The sequence below is a fragment of the Urocampus carinirostris genome, chromosome 3, assembly GCF_059441175.1.
Source record: "Urocampus carinirostris isolate Australia breed hairy pipefish chromosome 3, RoL_Ucar_1.0, whole genome shotgun sequence".
Taxonomy (NCBI): Eukaryota; Metazoa; Chordata; class Actinopteri; order Syngnathiformes; family Syngnathidae; genus Urocampus; species Urocampus carinirostris.
The window spans coordinates 29,258,053-29,280,926 of NC_142351.1; the positions used below are offsets into that span (position 1 = coordinate 29,258,053).

General features: G+C 38.8%; 1 protein-coding gene across 1 annotated transcript in view; it reads left to right on the forward strand.

The window, feature by feature from the left end:
* The first annotated feature begins 3,140 nt into the window (after positions 1 to 3,140).
* The window catches only part of LOC148369363 (gamma-aminobutyric acid receptor subunit gamma-3-like), a 128,911-nt gene continuing 109,177 nt past the window's right edge, over positions 3,141 to 22,874 (forward strand). The window contains exons 1-2 of the mRNA XM_088331336.1: positions 3,141 to 3,211; positions 3,361 to 3,515. Coding sequence (XP_088187462.1) covers positions 3,156 to 3,211; positions 3,361 to 3,515 — 211 coding nt within the window. The 5' untranslated portion in view covers positions 3,141 to 3,155. The remainder of the gene's footprint in view (positions 3,212 to 3,360; positions 3,516 to 22,874) is intronic.

Here is a 22,874-nt window from a genome sequence, read left to right on the forward strand (position 1 = left end):
CATCCAGAGTGATCATGGGGCTCATGGCTGCATCTCTGATCAGTTTTCTCCTTGTATGAGTTGAAAGTTTAGGGGAACGGCCCGATCTATGTAAATTTGCAGTGGTCTGATACTCCTTCCATTTCAATATTATTGCTTATACATTGCTCCTTGGGATGTTTAAAGCTTGGGAAATCTTTTTATATCCAAATCCAGCTTTAAACTTCTCCAAACAGTATCTCGAACCTACCTGGTGTGTTCCTCGTTCTTCATGATGCTCTCTGCGCTTTAAACAGACCTCTGAGACTATCACAGTGCAGGTGAATTTACACACAGGTGGATTCCATTTATCATCATTAGTCATTTAGATCAACATTGAATCATTCAGAGATCCTCATTGAACTTCTGGACAGACTTTGCTCCACTGAAAGTAAAGGGGCTGAATAATCTAGCACACCCACTTTCTCGTTAATTTTTTTTTTTTTTAATTTAAAATATCCAATAAAGTGTGTTTTAATTCATCATTGTCTCCCATTTGTATCTTTGTGTTTGAAGTCTGAAATTTGGCAAAAGGTCACAAAGTTCAAGGGGGTAAAATAGTTTCGCAAGCCAATGTAGCAGACACCAACGTCATCGCAGATTGTTAATATTGGCGCTGTATTCTCCATAGTCTGTTTTGCTGTGAGAAAATAGATACTGCGTTCTGTTTGTAATGTTTGTAATCGCAAAATAAGGACAATTGCAATCATTGATAAAGAGGGTAATTGGTTCAGGTTCACAGGAATGCTTCTATCTAATATCTGAGAGGCCTAATCTAACATTGCTTTTCGACATGAGGACCCTTCTTTCAGAGCAAGTCACATATGTAATCACCTCCATCCACAATTCAATCTTACAATGTAATTGATGTTTTTTTTTTCCAGAAAGACGGACAAATTATACCCTGCAGTGTACCTAAGACCACAGAATGAAACTGCCATTTCCATGCCACTTTCATCCTGCTGTCTATGACCATGTCATGTTCCTTCTTTTGCTTCTGGTTTCTTTGTTACTTTACTCCTTGCATTTCTCCAGTTTCGGGTTTTTGTTTTTGTTTCTGGTTTTGTGTCTGAGCATTCTTGTTAGTTGCTTTTTTCCCCTCTTGTTCTTTGGTATTTTGATCCTAGATTTGTTAATAAATTCTGTCCTCGTTTTGAGTACACCTGACTCCAGTTCCAGTTCTTTCACATTGCAGACAAGATATGCTCTGTTTTAGTTTACACTCAGAGGATTTGAGGAAAACAATACTTTGTTAAATACGTGTTTGATGTGGGGATGCCAAACCTCTTGAAACATTCAGATTTACAACTCTCTCGTGTTGGTGATGGAAAGTATAACACAATTCCGCGCATTATGTGTAGGAAATATAGTCTTAAATAAGATCGTAAGACTACAAGGTATTCCTTGTTTAAACTAACCTGTAATTTGATTACATATTTGTTTTTATGTTACTGTAACAGAACACAAATATATTTTTTTTCGTATCTAATTACATAACACTGTTATATATATTCTGTTATTCCCTAACCCTGAACAACACCTAATATTCTCAATTAATTTCCAGTTTTAATAAACAATGGTTTTACCTCTAAATGTAAGCGTGCCACTTTTCATTGCATTATTTGAAGAAAAGGAAAGTGCACTTAGAACTTAAGCCACTCTCCAAGCACTACCTTGTAAATATTTTTGCCTATCTTATTATTCTTTTTTCGGTCTTTTTTATGTGCTTATGTTGTTTATCCTGGAGTACCATGTCTAATCTGGTTGCAAACAATGTTCACTATGTTGTTGTCAGATTATTCTATTATGTTCGATTTTATTCTTTGAAATCCAGATTGATATTTATTTACTCTTTCTGAATGTTTTTATGAGGAATAAAACACATGTTTTTTTCTAATAAACACGTCTAATCTCATATCAAACAAATTACACTATAATCCAGATTGATATTTATTTTTTTACAAATATTCCAAAATGGAATTGTTAAGGTTTTTTTAAAGATACCATTTTTGTTATTAATGACAATAAAAAACTATTGTATTCAATGTTTTGAAATCCAGATTTATATTTATTAAATTAGTTACAAATATTAAAAAGAGTCATGTTTTATTTTATAATATGCATGTCTAATCTTTTATTTTGTTCTAATCTTTGATATGGAGATTGATATTTATTCACAAATATTCTTAAAAGGAGTAAGAACCGTGTTTTTTTTTAATATACACGCCTAATCTCGTTGCAAACAATGTTAATGACGTTGTTATCAACGACAAAAAAAATCGATTCTATTCTAGACTAGTTTTTAAAATTCCGATCGATATTGATTTATGTTTTACTCATTTTAATAGGAAAAAGACGCATGTTTTTTTTCTCTACATGACGATTATTTGATGTATATTTTTGATGAGTACAAATCGATACGAATTTGTTGGGGGTTAAACGACGAGTTTGTCCACTAGATGTCAGTAAAGTATTTAAACTGCTTGAAAGAATCCACTTGCCAAGGTTTGTTGAAAATATGACATACAAAAAGAACCACAATCATATTTGTCATGTAAAAAGTAAGCAGCGTTCCTGTTACATTCGGTGAAGTCATTTGCACGTTTTTAGGATCGGAACATTTCATATACCCCTGGGTACTAATTGCTGATTACGTTCGGGTGGAAAATGGTTTATTGAAATAAAGTGCGAAAAGATGCTGTCGAAAGTTGTGTGTTGGATGTGTGCGTGTGTCTGTTATGAGTCACACAAGGCGCTCGTCTCCTTCCAGATGTGGAGGCGCAGCTGGAGCGAGCACATCTGAATGGAAGACACCCTACTCCGCTTGACTGATCGTCGATCGATTGTCTGACGAGCAGAAGACCCCTATCGCCCCCTCCCTTTCTTCCCATCCACCAACACAAAGACCTCCCTCCACCCTGGCAGAAGAGGTCCGCGAGCCCAGCTGCAGTCGCGCGCTCACGACCAGCTGTGAGGGGGAAAAGCGCGTAGGCGGATGTGGAAGTTGAGCGCTCAGGTTGATGGCCACACACCCATCGGAGTGACTACTTTTTTCGCCTATGATTGGTGCAACGGCGGGGATCTCCATTCAACGGGAGACAAAACACAAAAGCGCACTTGTTTTCGTGTGGCAAAAAATGACAATCAAGTTGGGGGTCATCATTTTCTTACTTCTTGTGTTCCACGATGCTCGGTGAGTCACATGTTTTTTTCTGAGGGTGCTTCACACCTTATAAAAGTTGATTCATGGCAATTGGAATAAATTGGAATTTTACGATGTGCCGAGTTAATTACCTACGGTTTCAAGAAGGCTAAAGTTTTTTTATTTTTTATTTTTCCCAGTCCTAATATGTTGCCGCACGGCGACGACGAGGAAGATATCCACGATGCAAATGTCAATCAAATGCTGGTGCCCAGGTCGCACCAGGAAGATGCCACGCGCATTCTCAACAATCTCCTCAAGGAATATGATAGGACACTTCGGCCAGACATTGGGGGTAGGACGCCACACACGTCAAGTCATGTCATGCATAGCCATTAAATCACCAAAAACAGTCTCAAAGGGCTGCACAGACCACCATTGCAACAGGCCCTGATCTGAAACATATATGAGGAAAAAGAAAATCTCAAAAACCTTAGCGTAAAGAAAAACAATAGAAAAATGTTCCTATACTTTTGGCGGATAATTTAGCTCATTTTTTCCTTTTTTTTCTTGTCCATCCACCCGCCCGTCATACCATCCATCCATCCATCCATCTATCCATGTAAGAGGTCACCAACCTTTTTGAAACTGAGAGCAACAATTTTGTTATTGATTAGCGCAAAGGGCTACCAGTTTTCTATGCACTAAAGTAACATGTTATTACTATGTTGTTGCTGTTTTGTTACCAGGTTGTAATTGTCAAAGGTTTGAAATAGTCTTGGTCAACCACTAACCAATGCCCTAATTACAAACGAGATTTTTCGTAAGTTGCTTCAGTGCTATATTTTGTATGTTTAAGGTTTATATAATTATGTATAAGGCATATATAAGTAACCTGTATTGTTTTGTACTAAAAAAATAAACATTTTATAAAATAATATGCTCTATAAAGATAAATAAAGTTCAGTTTAACTTACTATTGGAAGAGTTAGGCGACTTACTCCTTTATGGTAAAAAGTGGCCGAAAAAAAGTGTTCCGACCATTTTCTCAACCACATCGAGCTTTCTTATTCCACTTTCGTTTCTAAAGAAACGGCTCGCCTCTTCTTTACACTTTACACCAACCATATTGAATGGCTGCATGAAATATTAAACACTAAAAACGTTAAAGTTCTTAGCGCGCTAGCGATACAGTAAACATTGTTGTGGTTACACTAACCAGAAAGTAGAAGCCGGATCGCTTCTTCGGGTTGGATGCTAGGTGACCTCACACAGCGGCACGCGGCGGAAAGAAACACTACTGTACTGTCCTCTACTCGGAAAAAGATGCACACAAGACATAATGTAATTTACAGCAATGTCCGGATATTTTTTGACATCCCGAAAAAAATATTCGTATATACCATTGTTCTTAACTCGGATTTTTGTAAGTGGGGGAGCGTCTGTAAACATCTCACCAGTTAAAACATTAATTTCCTGGAAATTCACAATGACCCGTTATATATTTCAGAACCAGTCTGCGCGGTACCCAGGTGGTTTTAGAGGACTACCGTGTGCCCATAGGCACAACATTGGAGACCCCTGGTTTACAGTATAGTAGGCTTAGGTAACATTGCAGACCCCTGCTCCATGTACTGTTTATACAGTGAATCCTTGTCCATTGCAGAGGTTACGTTTAAAACAGATAATCAGTATTGGGCGAAATCCGTGGAGTATAAAACCTAAATATTTTTACAAACGCTATCCAATTAAATGCTCTATTGAACATAGTGCAAACCATTTTGAAGGCCCAAGCATTACTGAATACCAGGGGTTAGGAATCTTTTACACTTAAAGTACCATACAAGCAAAATATTTAGATTTGATTATGGGAAAGAACCACACCTTTTAATCTGATGCAAATTCAACACAAACGCTAAACACGCTTTCCAGAAAAAAGCATATTCTTCAGCACATTTTAATTTACTGTGTGGCATTTAATGAGTTGGTAAAATGTATTAAAATAAGAACAATGCCAGAGCATTTGTCCCAAATATCAATACATATACCACTTTAAAGTTGTCCCACTCCCGCAATTGCTTCGTTGAAGCTTACTTTGACCTTCATTTTTTTAACAAATAATGGTTTTAGAAGAAGATGCAAACAGTTATTTTTGAAAAATGTCACAAAATTCTGCCAACGAGGTTCCCGATGTATTTACTTTCGGCGCAGACGGCGCAGGGTGAGAGACTAGTGGGATTGCTTGCACTCTTTGCATGGCTCCACCCAACCCTACCGCTAACCCAATAAAATTGATCTCAGTGCTCTTCTGGTATTTTGGTGAATTTACAGTTTGTTCTCATCATTAAGTGCCTCAACAGTGAGCAAGGATTATTTGACGGGTTTCCTTATTAAGGATTCCTTAGTGATGTACAAAACGTTTTTTTGTGTGTGACATATTGATCGTAAATTTTGGGTATCCATGTGCTCTATATATACTGGACAGTACTGCAACTAATCCCAGTGTTGGTTCGGTTTTGCGTGCCCTACAAAAGGCTTTTTGCTTTGTCCGATTTGAAACGACATGGAGAAATCTTGGAATCAATTTTATCTCAAGCCATAAATACCCAATAAAAAGCTATAAGTTCCCGACCCCTGCTGTATACAGTACATGTATTATTTTTTTACAAATACCTATTGAAGTATCTGGGGGAATATTGATGGAGACTGGTGATTCCATAAACTCCATTTTGAAAATACATGAATTTGAAAGGCTTTAATTGTCTCCTTTTTGTCCATTTTTATCCATCCATCCATCCATCCATTTTCTGCACTGCTTGGAGCCCATACGAGCGGTCTTTGGGCAGTGGGCAGTGGACATGCTGGAATGGTAGCCACAGTTTCATGGCACATAGAGATAGACTACCATTCACCCGCGTTCTGATACCTATGGACAATTTGGACTCGCGAATAAACCTGCCAACGCATTTTGGAGGAACAGAGTGCCCACGCAAAAACAGGGAGAACATGCAAACTCAACCTGTAGAGGCCGGTAGCTGGAATCGAATAGTTTACCTCCGCACAGTGGGTTGATGCGCTAACACACTATGTGTGTACATAAAGAATTTGTGAGGATAACATTTGCATGTGCAGATAAGTTTGCATGTTCTTCCTGTGCCTGCGCGCGGTTTTCTCCCACATACCAAACACATGCAAGGCAGATCATTAGTGACTCCAAAATTTCCCCTAGGTATGAATGAGTGTGTTAATGTTTGTATGTCTGCGTGTACTTTGTACCTAAATTACAATCTTCAGGTTGTCCCCTGCCCACTGCTCGAAGACAGCTGGGATGGACACCAGCACCCCCGCGACCCTACTGAGGATAAGTGATAAATAAAATGCATGGATGGATGAATGAAAATGGGCAAAAAAGAAGACAAATCAAAGCTTTCGACTGAAATTTTCTAAATGGAGCTTACGGATGATCAGTCTTTATCAATATTTATGCAAAAACTCTTGTCAACTTCAATTGCTGAAAATGTGAGAATGAGCAACCCATTATGCATATTAACGTGCTCCTCTCTATTGGCGCTCTCTTCAGCTTAATGTCATTTGACTGCCCAGGGAAAAGCTTATCATAAATAAAATCTAAACTACTGAGGCACTTTCTTTCCTAATTTCACAGGTTGAAGTAGTCATAAGTATAAAGATGGCTTAATTAAGTTTAGTGACAAATAAGTCAGTTTTTTGCGATGTTATGCTCAGATAACATCCACAAGGAGGGAAATGATTGGTAGCCAAAAATTCTAAATAGAGCGGAAATTGTTCAAATATTTGAAATGATAGTGATGACTGGTTCCAGATTTATGACAGCCCACAGTGTGTTTTCCAATCAGAGTTTTAAAGGTTGTTATTTACGGGTCGCCATTGTGGTTCCCAAAGGCTCAAAGGTACCAGGTGTCCCCCCAAGAACTCACGAGTAGCCCGCAAGTCTGGTCTAAAAAATAACTCACAGTTATAGGTCATTGGATTTCTAACTTCCATCAGAAATCATTTACATGATCGATGTCTTTAAGTACATGATAAAGTCTTTTAAATGTCTTTTTAGTGGTTGACTCCGCCTATTCTAATCCTGCTTCTTAAATTTACAGCCAGGTATAAGATAATAAAACCAAAACACTAACATAATGAGTTGATGATTTGACATAATCAGTTTCTTAAATTATATAGTCCACTCTTCCCAAATTCTCCTCATAAGTAGACAATATTCAATATATATAAATAACTCGGTGCCTTCATACAAGCTGCAGTAGATTTCTTTGTGTTTGACTGAGCCTAATACTCACAACCTTGTAATAACATAATAATAACATGGTAATAACATGATTTTATTGTTTTAATTTTTTTTTTAAAAGTGATTACATATGTACTATGTCATTGTATTGCACAGCTGTTTGCATGCAAATATTTTTTTGCTTCCTTTTGTTAATTTTTGGTGATGTTGTTTTTGTGATGTACCCAGATAAAGGGCCACAAAAAACAAACTTAAAAAACGTGGTAGCTCTTTGTGCTACTTGCTAAAAAAGTAGATCTCAGATTAAAAACGGCGCCTGTTGCAGTTTACATTTTCTTTTGTATTCTGGGGATGACATAATTCAGATTTATATGTAGCATAGTCAAATCAAGTCAATTTGTGTTGACATTGTTGATCTTAAGTAGTGTCACGTTTGCAGGAGGTCCCAATTTTAGGACATTAAACAATGTCCCGTGTACAGAGTATTTTATATGGTTGTATGGACAAACAGTACGAAACAGCCAAAACTTTGGATAAGAAAAAAAAATGAGTCAAATTTGTGGTACGATTATAGTGCAAAATGTTGTGTGGTACTGAGGGCTAATCTTGTGTTACGAACCCTATAATGGTAACTAAACAAGTTGAATCATATTAGCTGTTCAAACATGCACACTCCCTGGCTTTAGAGTAAAAAAAATGTCTAAGTGTTCATATTTTGGTTCCTACATTGTTTTAAAGATAGTACTCTGATGTCATTTAAAAACAATTCCATTGGCTAGCAAAAATTGGTCCAAAATTGCCATAAAATAGATCGGAAATTGATGATGTCACACAAATTTTATATAACCGAAACAGAGTTGCCAGATTCACATTTATATCTATATAAATATTATATTTTTTCACCACATTGGGTGAACAGTGATTATATATCAGCACATTTTGCCTGGACATTGAGGCAAACTGTTGGAGTTAAAGTATTCTTTTGATTGCAACCACATGAAGTCCTCCTCGGTGGCAAAAGTTTCTCTCCTCAGCGGTAGGAAAGGCGCACGCTAATCATAGAAATCTTTCCCCGGTGTATTTTTTGAGGCGTGAAGGCATGGTTGTGAGTGGCAACCGCGGTGAAGTCAGTCTCTCGGGTTAAAAGTGGGGGCGCCATGCTACACATGACGGAGATGACTAAAATGGCACACGTTCATGCTTTTCCTGTGTCAGTTCACTGCACTGTGGTTTCTGGATTGTTGATTTTTGTGATGAAACACATTTGCAATACAGAGCATTTGGGTTTATGGAGACTTAACCCCATTAAGATCTACCTAACCTGACCGATCTGCAAGTGATTTATCTATACTAAAATTGAGGTGAGGTTCCTTTGTAACCAATTCACTAGCACTTTTTGCATCAATGTGAAAAATATTTAGCCTTTTCCCCATATGCTTTCATTTTTAAGCCTAATTTGACCACTTCAAATGGTTAATATCAACAAAAACTACCATGACAGATAGGTAAGTTAAAATCAATGTCCATGACTTCACAGTTAGTAAATGACCGGCCTTGAATGACATTTGTGGCAAGTTCCAGGGCAAAACCCACCGTTGACTAAAAATTATAAGAGTTTGTTTTTCTTATAAATGAATAAATGAATAAGACAAAAAGATATATACAAGGGTGCAAATGTTTCCACTAAAAGCGATTTGTTACTTTTTCTCTTTTTTGGTGCGTAATGATTCAAGGACTTTTAGATTTGTCAGAGGAATTAACTCAATGAGCTGAGATTGAACGCACTTTGTTCATAAGACATTGATGCAGCACATTTTCTTGATGTTACATATTGTAAATAGGCCATAGTACTATATTTTAAGATATCACTCCAATTGACTGCCATTTAGACTCGGCCTTACCAGAGGCCTGGGAGTCTGAGTGTTCTGTGCAGGATCTTAGCTGTTCTCAGCAGTGTGCCCTTTTGGACAGTTACAGTATTTCTCCTGTTGTTATAGCCACCCTGATCCAAACCGGCACTTCTGTGGCCTTCATTACGCACTTTTGTAAGTCCCACAGGATCTTGGCCTGTTTGTTCTATATTACCTTCGGGAGTTTGTCCCATCTGAACCCTTTGACTTCCATTTTAAACTCACTCCAGATGTTCTTTTAGACTATGCCCGCTACCTGGTTATGCCGTTCCATTTACGCCTTGCCTGCTTGCATCTTGCACCCTTCTATGATGTGGTGGGCTGTCTCAGGGGCTTGTACCTGGTGTGTCGCAAGATATACACCCTGGTCTATTGCTCCAGTATTCATGGCCCGTTCCTGTGTGCCAAAGAGCATTGCCTCTTTGCTGTTTTTCAGTCGAACCTTTTTCAGCCACTGATATTATCTTTCAATATCAGCCAATTTCTTAATTTGTGATTGGTTCAAGTCGCGGAAGGGCTTATCCTTCCATGTCAGGCCTTGCAGTTCCTCATCCTTAGTGAGCTTGTGTTGTCTGTAGAAGTTTGTCTCTGGGTGCCATACGCTTGATATTTTCTCAGGATTTAGCGTTTCATCCTGGACTGTAGTTTGGACACTCAGAGGTCCTCAACTTCCCTCCTTTCTCTTTCTGTTTAATCTCAGGGTTCTGGACGTATGGTAGACTCATCCATGCATGGTAATAAGTTTCCTTGTCTTGATATTGTTTGTTTGTATCTGAAGAGATGCTGGAAAAGTTGCCAGGTTACTATACAAGCAGGTTATCAGTAAGGTAAAGCTGACTTAAAGTTCTTTTTGTGGCTTACTTTTGTGCTGCCTCTCATGGTTAACATTTACTTGTGGTGTTCCTAAGTATTTGTAGCTGTTCTGGACTTTAGCTATGTTAATATACTGTATACCTCATTTGATACACTTCTGTGCAATTGGCTTTGAGTGGTTCCTAGAGTTGTGCTTCACAATGGTACTGAGTTATGGATGAAATGTCTTGTTTATGTTGTCCAGATTTAGACACTTCAGTATCAATGCGGGTGACAGAGAAAAATGGCTTTTATTGTTGTAAATCCACAGAGGGGACAGGTTGGTATTCCTTTCAGTCTCTGGTGACCACCCTGTCCTTGAGCAGCTGGTGATGTTGCTTATTCTTTTCTAAGCACTGCTCAGGTATTACTACATGTGCCTGCTCACCTTTGCATGTGGTACTGATCTAGGTTACAGGCGAATAGTTGGATGGTTTTATTCCCTTCTGAGGTTCTCCATCATGAGCAGTGCCCAGCCCTGTGGGTGGATTTTTGATATTAGTGTATCTGTGCTGCTTGGCGTACATGGAGTGCAGTCAGCTTCTTAAGCTAGGAAAAGTAGATTTTGTCAGGCCCTGGTGCTCATCAGCTCTAGACACTCATGTTTGGATGGCTGCTGGGGTGATGAATATTGGATTATGTTCTGGAAGTTGGCTCTAAGTCTGTCTTATGCATTGCCTTTTCCCACCCAGATGACCTCTTGGTATTGGTCAGTCTCAATCCTGGGCGTGTCACCCTGATACCTTGTGATTGAGAGTAGACCTTATGTGAGCCATTCTGTTTTTTTTACAAATAATCTGAAATATTGCAAGTCTTTTATTGTTTACATGCTGCTGCTTTTGGCGAAAACTCAAATATCCAATCTCAAAATATTAGAATACAGTATCATGAACAAAGTATAATAATGGGCTGTAAGCTATAATCAGCAATATTTTAAAAAGTCAAGCTTTTTCTCTCCAACATAGCATTTTGGAGATACATTTCCTGGAGCTGTATGATGTAATTGTAAACAAGAATGATGACACTCATACGAATAATTCGATTTTTATGTGTGTTTTTGTTTTTCTAAGGGTAGCATGCAGTCCACAAAACGTTATGTTGTCCATATGTATACTGTATCAAATTGGAGTGATATGATTCAGACTGAAGTTTTTGGATGCATTACAAAACACAACAAACAAGTCAAATAAGGTGATGTGAATAACGCTGATGGACTAGGTATGCTTTTAAAATTCAGAACCTGGGTGACTTACTGTGGTTGAGGAACAACTATGGATTCTGCTTTCTGCCCAAAAAAATCCAAATATATATTCAGGGTAAATATATTTTTGTTCATCTGCTTCTGATTCTAGCTACCGAATGGTTGAAAAGAAAAGTTAAATGGAAGTCTTGACTTCTTTTTTTTTTCGGAAGTCCTGACTTAAATCTGATTGAAATGCTGTGGTATGACCTTGTTCAAAAACCCTGCAGGCTCACGGAAGTAAAACAATTCCATTCAATACAGAAAAGAGTAGGCCAAGAATATCTCAAAGGAGATTTGAAAGACTCATTGCCAATTATAGGAAAGAACTGAGTTCACTTGTTGCTGTTCGAGGCATATCCGACCCATCTTAATAAGCAACCAAGTATATTTAAGACAAATAAAAGCAGCATTGAAAAATTGTGGTTTACATAGCGTACAATTCTCTGCCCCATATTTTCTGTTCATTAACTACAACAATAAGTTGAAGAAACTATGAAAACAAGAACAAATTGGAGAAGGCTAATATTTTTTTGCACCTCTGTATATTGTGTTTACATATATTGACCCAGAAGGATCTATGGAATTCTATTAAGGCCAACTTTTCTTTCGTACCCCAGCCCCAAGTGAAATGATATGCGGAACTGTGGACATTGCTGGGGAACTCGCTCCACTCTGCATTTTGGGGTAAACATGAAGGTGGTTTTTGATGCTGTTTTGTTTACTGCAGCCCGATGGGAGTCTTGCTTTCCACCTGACACACATCTACATTTGTGCATGCTGATGAAAACATTTATTTTGCAGGCAAGACAAACAAGTACAGACCCCCAAATAATTAGAAACAAGCAGTCCTCTCACTTTGGAAACCCAGACTGTAAATTGGGTTTAAAACTTCCATCAGAAACGCTAAAAAAATGTGTCTTGTATGGATCTCTGGATAAATCTTATTTATTAAACTATGATTGTATGACTCCTGACTATTGGGAGGTGAAAATGGGGAAAAGGAAATAAAAAGAAAACTACTTTTCAGCTACAACTGTTCTGAGGAGTTTCGATATTTGTACTTGCATACAAGCATGTGCAGACTTGCCTTCAACACACTGGATGTGTTGTCCGCCATATCACATGTACAAGAAGTGAAAATGGAGAAACCATTATGCAGAAAGAATATTCTATTCCAGTGAAGCAATGTTTGGGCTCTCTTGGTAAATTAGGAATAAACCTTTTCAATGTGTGTTTAGCTGAGTCCCGAGCAATTGCACCAGCAATGTTGGGCGTGTTACTGAAAAATGATAGTTACCGTGTTTACACGACAAAAAGTCTCAGAATTTCCTCAAATTGTGCGGCTCTCTCTACCATGCAGTGAGCCCTGCCTCTCCTGTTACTTTTAAGCGTCTCTTGTTTGAATGCCATCATATCCTGCTTGCGCTGAAAGGGACTCGTGACATCAATCACACTAAATGCATTGTTAGCGGAAGTGCTCATGGATGCTAATGCTGTAGCATATCTAGCAATTTAAAAGTTATCGTGCTACCGGAGGCTGAACAGAGTTGTCCCCCCACATATGAATTAAATCCCAAACTTTACTTTCCCTCCATTGAATGCTTACCGTCGATTGGGGTGTTGCTTTCTACGCTATACGGAAGAACATGGAACCGAGCGGCCGTCCAGAGACATGTGAATATTGATTAATTGAAGGTTTGCAATTGGAGAACGCTGAAAAACAAACTCCATAAAGTTTTTATCCGTGTATTTTACTTTGTAATCAATAGATAAATTAACCACGACCAAACTCAGTTTTGCTACCGCTGTTCCTTTTCATGTGCACACTTGTTTGCCCGTGTTGTGCCCCAAAAAATCCCCCCCCCCCCTCGCGCAAACGTTACTTAAGTGACATTTGTTCTGCCAGTGGTGTTAAAATCAGAAATAGAACCAGCTTCGGAGACTTGGCCCTTTCACACGATGCGCCATTTGGTCATTAAAAATATGGTAGCTAGTTACTTTACTTAAAAATCAACTCATTTACTTCCCAGATAACTGACAACAAAAAGTAGCGCCCCACTCCGAAAGTAACTATCCACCCATCCATTATCTGCTCTGCTCATCCTCAGTGAAAAGTAAGTATCTAGGTATAAATTACCGTATATACTCACATAGAGAATATCTCTATCAAGATGAATTCAGCTTTTTTTTACTCTGTGCTTCAGACGGCATCAACATAACTACTTTCAGATGTACTTTCATGGTACAAACATGCCCACTCATCAGATAATATTGTGGGCGGATCGAGGGTTGTATCTAACAATGTGACTGATGCAAGAGTGTTCAGCAGTCTGAGGATATGACATTTGTGGATTGCCTTTAATGAGTTAGGGAATAATGCAATAATTGACCATGTAGTAACGACTCTACAGTTACAATATGTTGACGCTAATGCGCTACAGTACTTGTAACCATGAAAAGTAATTAAGTCAATTTAAGTCAAGTCATGTTTATTTCTTTGGTCCTCAATTAAAATGTTTCTCAAAGGGCTGCACAGACCACAGATTATTACAAACCACGGACTATTATTATATTCCAGGAACGCGTTCCTTTGTAAGGTGTTAATCCCAACATTGCACAGTAAAGGTGCAATAAAGCATTGAATGGATAAACATCTAATCATCCTGAGTACCAAGGAAAATACAAGTCAGGTCTGAGAAAAATGGTTGAAGAGATTTAATGCGCAATTTGGATTTTCTTTTTTTTTTAAAATTCAAACATTTTAAGAACCACAGTGCAACTAATCATAATCAGGGTTGGGTAGGGTTACTTTAACTTGAATACTTTCAATTACTTTTGGATTACTCCAATACCAAATATGCTAATAAAAGAGAAAATAAACTAAATATGAATGAAAGTATGACTCACAACACGTGGTAAGCTTTCTCTCCTGGCTTTGATCTCTTCGATCTCCGGCAAAACTAACATAAAATGCGACAGAAACCAAATGAAAATCAATCCAAACAGCTTGCCAACATCATTTTTGCCATTCCATGTATTCCGTTACTCCCCAAGCCTGCACAAAATTTAGTCATTTTATTCATATTAAGTTTCTTTTATTAGCATATTTGGTATTGGAGTAATCCAAAAGTAATTGAAAGTAATCAAGTTAAAGTAACCCTACCCAACCCTGATCACAATGAAATGAAGGGATATCTGACCACTGCAAACATACCAAGACCTAGATGCCCATGGCCCAAGTGGAGAGTGAATATTTATGTTGGACAACAATCAGTCGAACACTGCACAAATATGGCCTTTATGGAAGAATGGCAAGAAGATAGCCATTTCTCATAGATATCCATAAAAAAGTCTCGTTTAAAGGTTGCCACAAGCCACGAGGGAAAAGATATCATAAATTGAACTTTTGGGCCACAATGCAAACCAATATTTTTGGCGTAAAATCAACACAGCTCATCACACTAAAAACACCAGGAATATACATAAATGAAGACTGGGCTCCGTTGATATGAACATTAAAGTAATGCCCAACTTTCCCGGGTCCTTAACAAAATGAGATTTTTTTAAAACAACATCACAATTAATTCCATATTATTATGTTTATCCTATACGCACTTGCAATCTTTCAACAACATATATTGCAAATTTAATTGAAGTATTTTATTCAAAAAAAGGTGGCATGTACAAAAATGTAAATAATTATAGTTGTAAGGAACAATACCTATGATTCATTTTCATCTTCCTAATTCAATCGATTCATCTTGGGCGACTGGTGCTGCAGTATTTTAAAATTCATCAATACAGTATGGTACAAGTTTACATAGTTTATGAAGCAGTCACCCCTTTTAAGTACAATTAGATCATATCCATACACCACATATGCCCTTCTTTGTTTGCTTTTCAGCACTTTGGGCCATTCCAAAACTGTTGACATATTCAAATTATTACATGAGCTTATATTTTGCATAAAATTGCCACATTGTAGATGCATTTCTGCATTTTAATTTTGCAGAACCTCTAAGCATGCTTTTAATTTTGCAATCTAGTATGTTTTATAACAAAAATAATTTGGAAAGGCAAAATTTTGATGATTGAATAGTTTCGTAGATACTCAAAAGAAGGAGAGAAGATATCAATGGATTTTGAACTTGCAAGGAGAGCAGGAAAGAAAGCTCAAACTTCAGAAAAAAAAATCCCAACATATTTTAAAGGCCCTTCCCTGAGTACTTTATTGTTATTAAATTCCTTAGGTTAAACAACAAATCCTCCCTAAAGGGTGTGAGTATCAATGAACAGCAACATTATTGGCCAATAGTTACAATGATGTAAACAACATCGTCAACAAAGATGTGAGGCTACACATGGTTGTAATTTGTCACAACCTCCAAAATAATTTGCAATGGTTTAGATACTTTAGAATTGCTCCAAACAATAGAAGATGACTTGTTTTTTGACACTCAATCTTCTTTGCACCCTCAATAACGTCTGCTGTCTTTATAGAGGCCCTGCTGGGTACGAACACATTATCTTTATATGCAGTTAGGAGCTTTAGAAATAAATCTTTTTGATTTCACGATATGAACGCAATGTTTTGGAGTGGCAGCAAATGACAGGAGACCCAAACTTCTTTTTGCAAAAGTGACTCTCCTGCATATAATTCACATTATTAAAGGCATCCTTTAAATACATTATATATATACCACAGCCATATCCCCCTAGTGGGAGGTGGCTAGAGTCATTTCTGACTCTTTTCGAGAGATTGATTCAGAGGAGGGGATTCCCAGCCCCCTCGCTCAGTCATTAGGTGACCAAACCCTCTATTTCCAACCCCTAATGCTGAACGCCAAGCAGGGAGGCAACGGTTTCCAATGTTTAAGTCTTAGATATGACTCAGCCGAGGCTTAAACCACAACCTCCTCAGTCTCGGGGCGGGCGCCATACCCACAAGGCCACAGAGCTTTAAATACATAATCGAATGAAAGGAAAACGTGTCACGTCAGTGTCTTATCACGCTTGGTTAAAATCTGGAAGTAGCACACGAGATCTGCTGGGAATTGTTGCCCAGGTTAAACCTGGAAGCCAACCTTTGGAAGGATGGGACCTCTCCCTAAAGCCAGGCTTGCATAATAAGGGATGAATGTTTGATGAGATCCAGTTGACAAACCTCTGTGTCGCCCATGAATAGTTAATGCCCAGGCGCAATCCTATGCGGCGCTCGTCCAATTACTCAAAAGTTCTCCATTCTGAAAAGACCTTTTCTATTGATGAACCTCACACAAGTCTTACTCCTTTGCATGGAAAAGCTTGCGCAAAGGTCAGACTTTGCCCTTTTGTTTGATGTTTGTGTTGTTGCCAGGTAAAGCAACTGCGTGCCATTGAGATGATTAACAGCATTCCTTCCACACATTTGCGCTTGATTTAGGGCTATACTTAACGAGACTCCACCATATCTCAGATTTTTATGGGATTTCACCTTGCTGTCAAACCTGTCTTCATCGTCAGTCTTTATTGTTGTAAAGGTTGCCATTGCCTTTTCATGATGTGATTATTCTTAGTTATTTATTAGAGGAGAGTCTTTTTCTTTGTATTATAAACATGGTCCCAGCATGGCAAGCCGAAGCAAACAGACAGTTCACGTCCAGCAGGGTTATAAGCTCTGTAGTCCTATGCTTGCACCAGTGAAGTCTAATCTTCACATAAATGGGTGACTAGTAGGCCATCACGGGGAACTGAGCCTTGCCTTGTAACATGCAGTTTGCCCCAGATTAGATGGCGATTTTTGTCCCTATTGTGTCACTTTTCCATTGGGGGCCGACCATGATGTGTAGATGACCCACTCACATGGGAGTGGACATGGTTTTGTGTGTGTTTGTTTGTGTTTGGGGAGCAAACACTAGAAATAGTGATGCCCAAGGTTGGTTCTGAATTGATATGAATGGGGAAAACTACGTGTTTCTTTATCTGCTTCAAGGATCCATCTTTTTTTATTGAGTCTTTATCTTTTAAAGGGAAAGTGAACGTAAAAAAAATATTTACAATAATACGGGGTGTGTCAAAAAATAACTGTTCATTAAATTTGCACAATATTTTTGTCTCAATGGGCAGCAATCAACAAATTGTTTTCTAGTGAAAATGACAATACTGTTGTTAGCCAATCGTCTGCAACCTTTTCTAGACTGTAATGCCCCATGAAAAATGCACTCAGTCGCTGATTGTCCCGTCGCCAATTCAATAACAAAATAACTGGCGGTATAACCATTAACATAAGAGCTGCTGTTGGGTGTAATGTGCACACAAAGACTGACTTTACACAAAACACAAATCACAAAACTTCTGCATCCGTCCCCTCCCCTCTCCCTCATGTTATGTCCTATCTTAAAGGGTCCATGTGTGAATACAAACAACAGTAACAAAAGTAACAGACATTACACTGCCTTCCACTTTCAATGCCCCTTGCCCTGAGGGGTAAACATCTCGGGCGAGCGAACTCTGCCCATTCTATCGTCGAGAAATGTGGGGTGGGGTGTGGCACTACCTGCTTATGCTGAGTCTGTCCTGGGCGAGCAAACTGTACCTGATATTCCGTTGATCGCTGTAGATTCATTACTAGCTCTTCCCACTGCAGACTTGCCGCTTCTAAATTTGCAGAGTTCACCGCTGAGAGGCCAAATTCAGCTTCACTGACCTCTTGGCAGGCTGGGCACCCCAGCTTCCATGTTCACCACATTATTTGCAGCTATTAAAAAGTCTTCCAATAATATACAAGAGTCACACATACTGTATAAGCCTCACAGGCTGAATGAGTTTTTAAGTCTCCCAGGACGAACACATATGTCCCTCTTCCTTTCATCCAAGATGTCACGGTCCTCAGTTCTGTGAGGGCCGGCCTTAAGAACGACGTAAGGCCTCACGATTGTGGCTGAAGACCCAGTGTCCACCAGGCCTACGCAGGAAACGTCCCCCGTCTGCAAGCAAACAAGGCTGGGGTTCCCCAAGTCCAAACTTTGGGGGGGGGGAAAAAACAGGTGTATACACAAATAAATGCGTTTTTTTCCGGTCCACGGCCTGGTTGTTGACGATCACTGGCTTATATGTATACTTACCAATCATGATTAAGCTTTATAAAAATCTTAGCTGTGGTTGGTTGTCAGTGTCATTTCAAATGGCGAATGAATTCAAAACTTCATACTCCATAAAAACAATGTTAAATGCTTTGTTTGGAAGACAGTGGGGACACCGAACATAAAGCTGAAAGTTACGCTTGTGGGTTGGCTTTCTATTTATGTACTAATGTGAATATTCCATTAAGTGTTGAAAAGGAACAAGATTTAACCTCAACCTATTGCTCCCTTTATTAATGATTGCAATTCCCCTGTTACTCACAGCAAGACAGACGATGTAGAATACCACAATATTAGCAATCTGCGATGACATTGTTTTCTGCTACCAGTGATTGAGACGATCCAGATTAGAGCCAAAAATGGGCAAGAAAAAATTGTTTTGAAATAAAAGGAAATCCCATACAATTTTCTTTAAACGTTGTACACAGTTTGAAATGGTCAAAACGTATAAATATGGGGAAAACATAAGATGATAGGTACGGACTTTCCTTTCTTTGTCTGGACAGAGTCTTGCAGGTAATCAATGCAATTCTATTGCAATTCTTTGTTTTAGCCCCTAAAGATATATGACAAAGGCAGTGGACGTAATTACACTCCCTCACTAAATTCAGTCAATGTTAAAATGTATATGAACACATTATTGAATTGTTTATGTTTTGAAGTCAAGAGCTGATAAGTAGTCAAAGCAAGCACCTCTTCTTCACAAATGATTACCTTTAAAATAAATACTTGTAGTGAGACAAAAGAGAGGACAGCTCCATCACCACACACTACCTTTTCCTGCACAATCTCCCTCCTAGACTTTAGTCAGAGTCGCTAAGCCTTCTATCTCTATTGAGCAGCCCTGCATGAGCAAAACTGCAGCTGACAGGGCTCCTACCACATCAGCCGGCAAAGCAGAAGGAAAGTAACTGAATTACAGTTTGACCATATGGAAAACCAGAGTGCGCTGTAAAAACTTCTAAGCCCAACTTAGAGGTCATGTTTGATCTAATCACTCCAGGGTGGTTGTTGGAGAAGCCTCAAACATCTCTCTGATTAACTGCTAAATTGCAAACAATACAGCAGCAGTCCCAATTTACTCCCTCTGTTGGTTTGAAGAAAAAAAGTAATCATCTTTTTAATATTATATTTGTGTGATTCATAATTCATCTCCACATCACTCACTCTACACATCCGACGCAAACATCTAATTTCAAAGGGATTTAACCTTTTAGGCTCATTTACATCTAACAGAGCATATATTGACAAGAAGGCCGTCTTCCACTCATCACTTTCTCGTGTCCAGACAAGACAGTAGGGATAGCGAAGGTCCAACTTAGTGAAGATTTGTGCGTGGGTTAATGCCTCAAAAGTGGGACTAAAGTGGTTGTTGAGTAAGCAATAATCAACACAAGGCCTCAGACGCAAAATAGAAGCCTTCCCTGACGAGGGATGACAATGGTCTTATTATATCAGAGGCCAGGAACTCAGTGATTTAGATTCACATAACCTCCTTCTTTCAAAGGGAGATCTTTTGAGCCATCCCTTGGGAATGACAGCACCTGAAAGGAGCTCAATGGGCCATATATCCAGTGAGGAGGGAGTGAAAGGGCTTTGTCCTTACTAAACACCTTGGCTAGGTCGTGATAAACTGAGGGAACACTAGTCATGTCAGGAGGTGAGGGCAAAGGCCTGGGTATGCTGGGTTGGATTATAGGAGAACGTAGACAATTCGCATGATAGAATAGGCTCCAACTTAAAACCTGGCCAGAGGCCCAAGCAATATGGGGTTCGTGTCCCTCCAACCATGGTCTACCCAACACAGGGGTTGCTGTATGAGCATCCACAAATACTAAATGGATGGGCTCAGAATTATGTAATGTGAAATGGAACCCAAACGACACCCATCTATGGCACCGGGAGACAGATATTTTCAAGGAGAGCTATGGGAATCAATGCCTGGCGAGTTACTGAAATATCCATCAGGCTCTTGTTGCCACTCAATTCAGTGGGGGCACTGATGATCAGGGACAGCATGCAAGAGTATAGGGGAAAAGGCAAATGGAGTTAGGTAGATGGACTGGGCTTGACTTGAAAAAAAGATGAACAGATGGAGTGGGAAAACTGGTTCTTTCTGCTGGTGGTCTGAATAGAAAGAAAGTCCAGAGACTGCTGGTTGGTGGCAATAGTTGCTGACATACCTACCACCTGGGTTGAAAGACGACTGTTCAGGGAGTTTGCACTTATCTGTAAAGAAGCCTCAGGGGTTCTGATCTTTGATTGTACTGCAGGGAAGTTAATTGCCAGCTCCAGCTGGAACTTGGACAGGTCAGAAGGCTGTTTATTTACTGCACTATGTAGCACCCCCTGGCTTATGGGTTCTGCTCTCTGGGACCTGGCTTGGCTCATTTTTGGCTGGAACTTTCTGTTAGGGTTTGCTAAGAATAATTATCCAAAAGTGCCAGGTACCCAAGGAACAGACAAAAAGACCATGATTTCACAGGACAGGATTCATTGAAACTTGCCGAAACGTGGGTGTGGGAGAATCAGACGGAAGTCTTGATGAATCTGACTAGAAAGCGGGGCAAGTGGGGAGCTGGGGACACTGGCTTCTGAAGTGGAGGTAGTCTTAAAACAAAAAGAGAAGCAGTGATTTAACATAAGTCACAGACATCAATTAAGAAAATACTTTAAAATAATTGAAGTTCCAAATGTGAGTAAGACAGGGATCGGCTTCTGTGAGCCGCAACAATATACGTTCCAGCAACGGTTGCTTGTCTCAAGACGCTTTTAAAGGCTGCCGTCTTGATTGAAAGCAGCTGCAACTGTGCTGAATGGGAATCACCCCACCTGTGCTGGTCGAGGTAGGCTGGCCCAGGAATAAAGAATTGGGACAGGGATCTTGGAAGGGGTGTGGAATAACAATGATCATTGATTTATCAAACCCTCCTCACTTGACCTAGTTTATAATTACGATAAACACAGAACAAAGATTTTAGCCACTAAAATCTTTCATTTCATTTCAAATTACCACTCTTCATTGCATACCTACACAATATAATATACAAAAATAATTGTAAATATTTCCAGTACAACTGTTTCAGAAGAAGAGCCAAGAGGGTCAAAAGAAAAGGCAACAATTTGACAAAAGTACAAATACTGTATAATAATGTCAACTAAAATACTTTACATTGCACAATATTTTGAAAATCAAGTCAGTAATGCAAATAAAGTGTTAATTGTATTTTACTGGCTTGATTCGTTTTAATAATATTGATATTTGAATCAATCCCCCACCTATAGCCGGTAGCTCAATTTGAACCAAGTACTTCTGGACTGTGGGCAGACGTGCAGACAAAAGCAAGAAGAAAATGTCACCAAAGCATATTTTACATTTTCACGTTGTTTCATGTCCAGGGCATCCAAGACATAAGATTTTTTAAAACTGTGATCTCAATGGGTTTGGTGCAGCATGCCCATGCTTATGGGAGGCAGTTTGAGAAGTAAATCATGTTTGCTCTCACATTTAACATCATACTCTCACACTTGCACAAATATACTCTCATACAGATACAGTTTTACCCAGGCAAACACTACTGTACTCTCTTATTTATACTACCATACCATCATACACACTATTATTCTCTGTCAGACATACTACCATGCCCTCACACACACAATACTATATAGGGCAATATGCCAAAAAAAATGTATCACAATAAAACATTTCCTGTCATACAGCAAGATAATTGTCAGGTATTTTTTCCTTTCGCATTTTAAGTCTAATTTTTGCCCCAATACTACCCTCACCAATCTAATGTCAGAACAAAGAGGCATGGTGACAAACTATTACACAGCATTTCACAAATATGAGGAATATTAAACAAGTGGATACCTTCTCAGAGAGGGAGCTGGTTTTAGGGATACACAGGTAGCACCTTGCTAGTTTGTGAACTTGTAGAAAGTATTGTTCATGGGCAATGTTCCCTCTAATTTTCCACGGGTCTGAGCGTTCCCTCAAAGTCGGTGAGCAATGCTTGAAACAACAGTGAGCAACCATAATCCCAAGTATGGCAAGATAATTAATTATCAAACATGTTCAAAACTTGACATCAAGTTACATTTTGCTGAGTTTCCAGCAATGCAAAATTATTTTTCTCTTTTGAATGAATTGACTCATGTACTATTGCAAAGGTTGTACGGCCTACAAACGTCGTTTGTACTTACAATTCTTTCACAAGATATTCATTTCTTTTTATTTCCAGATATATTTTGTCGCATAATATTAAAATCTTTGGGGGCTTATTTATTCGGTTGTGAGATACAGAACTGT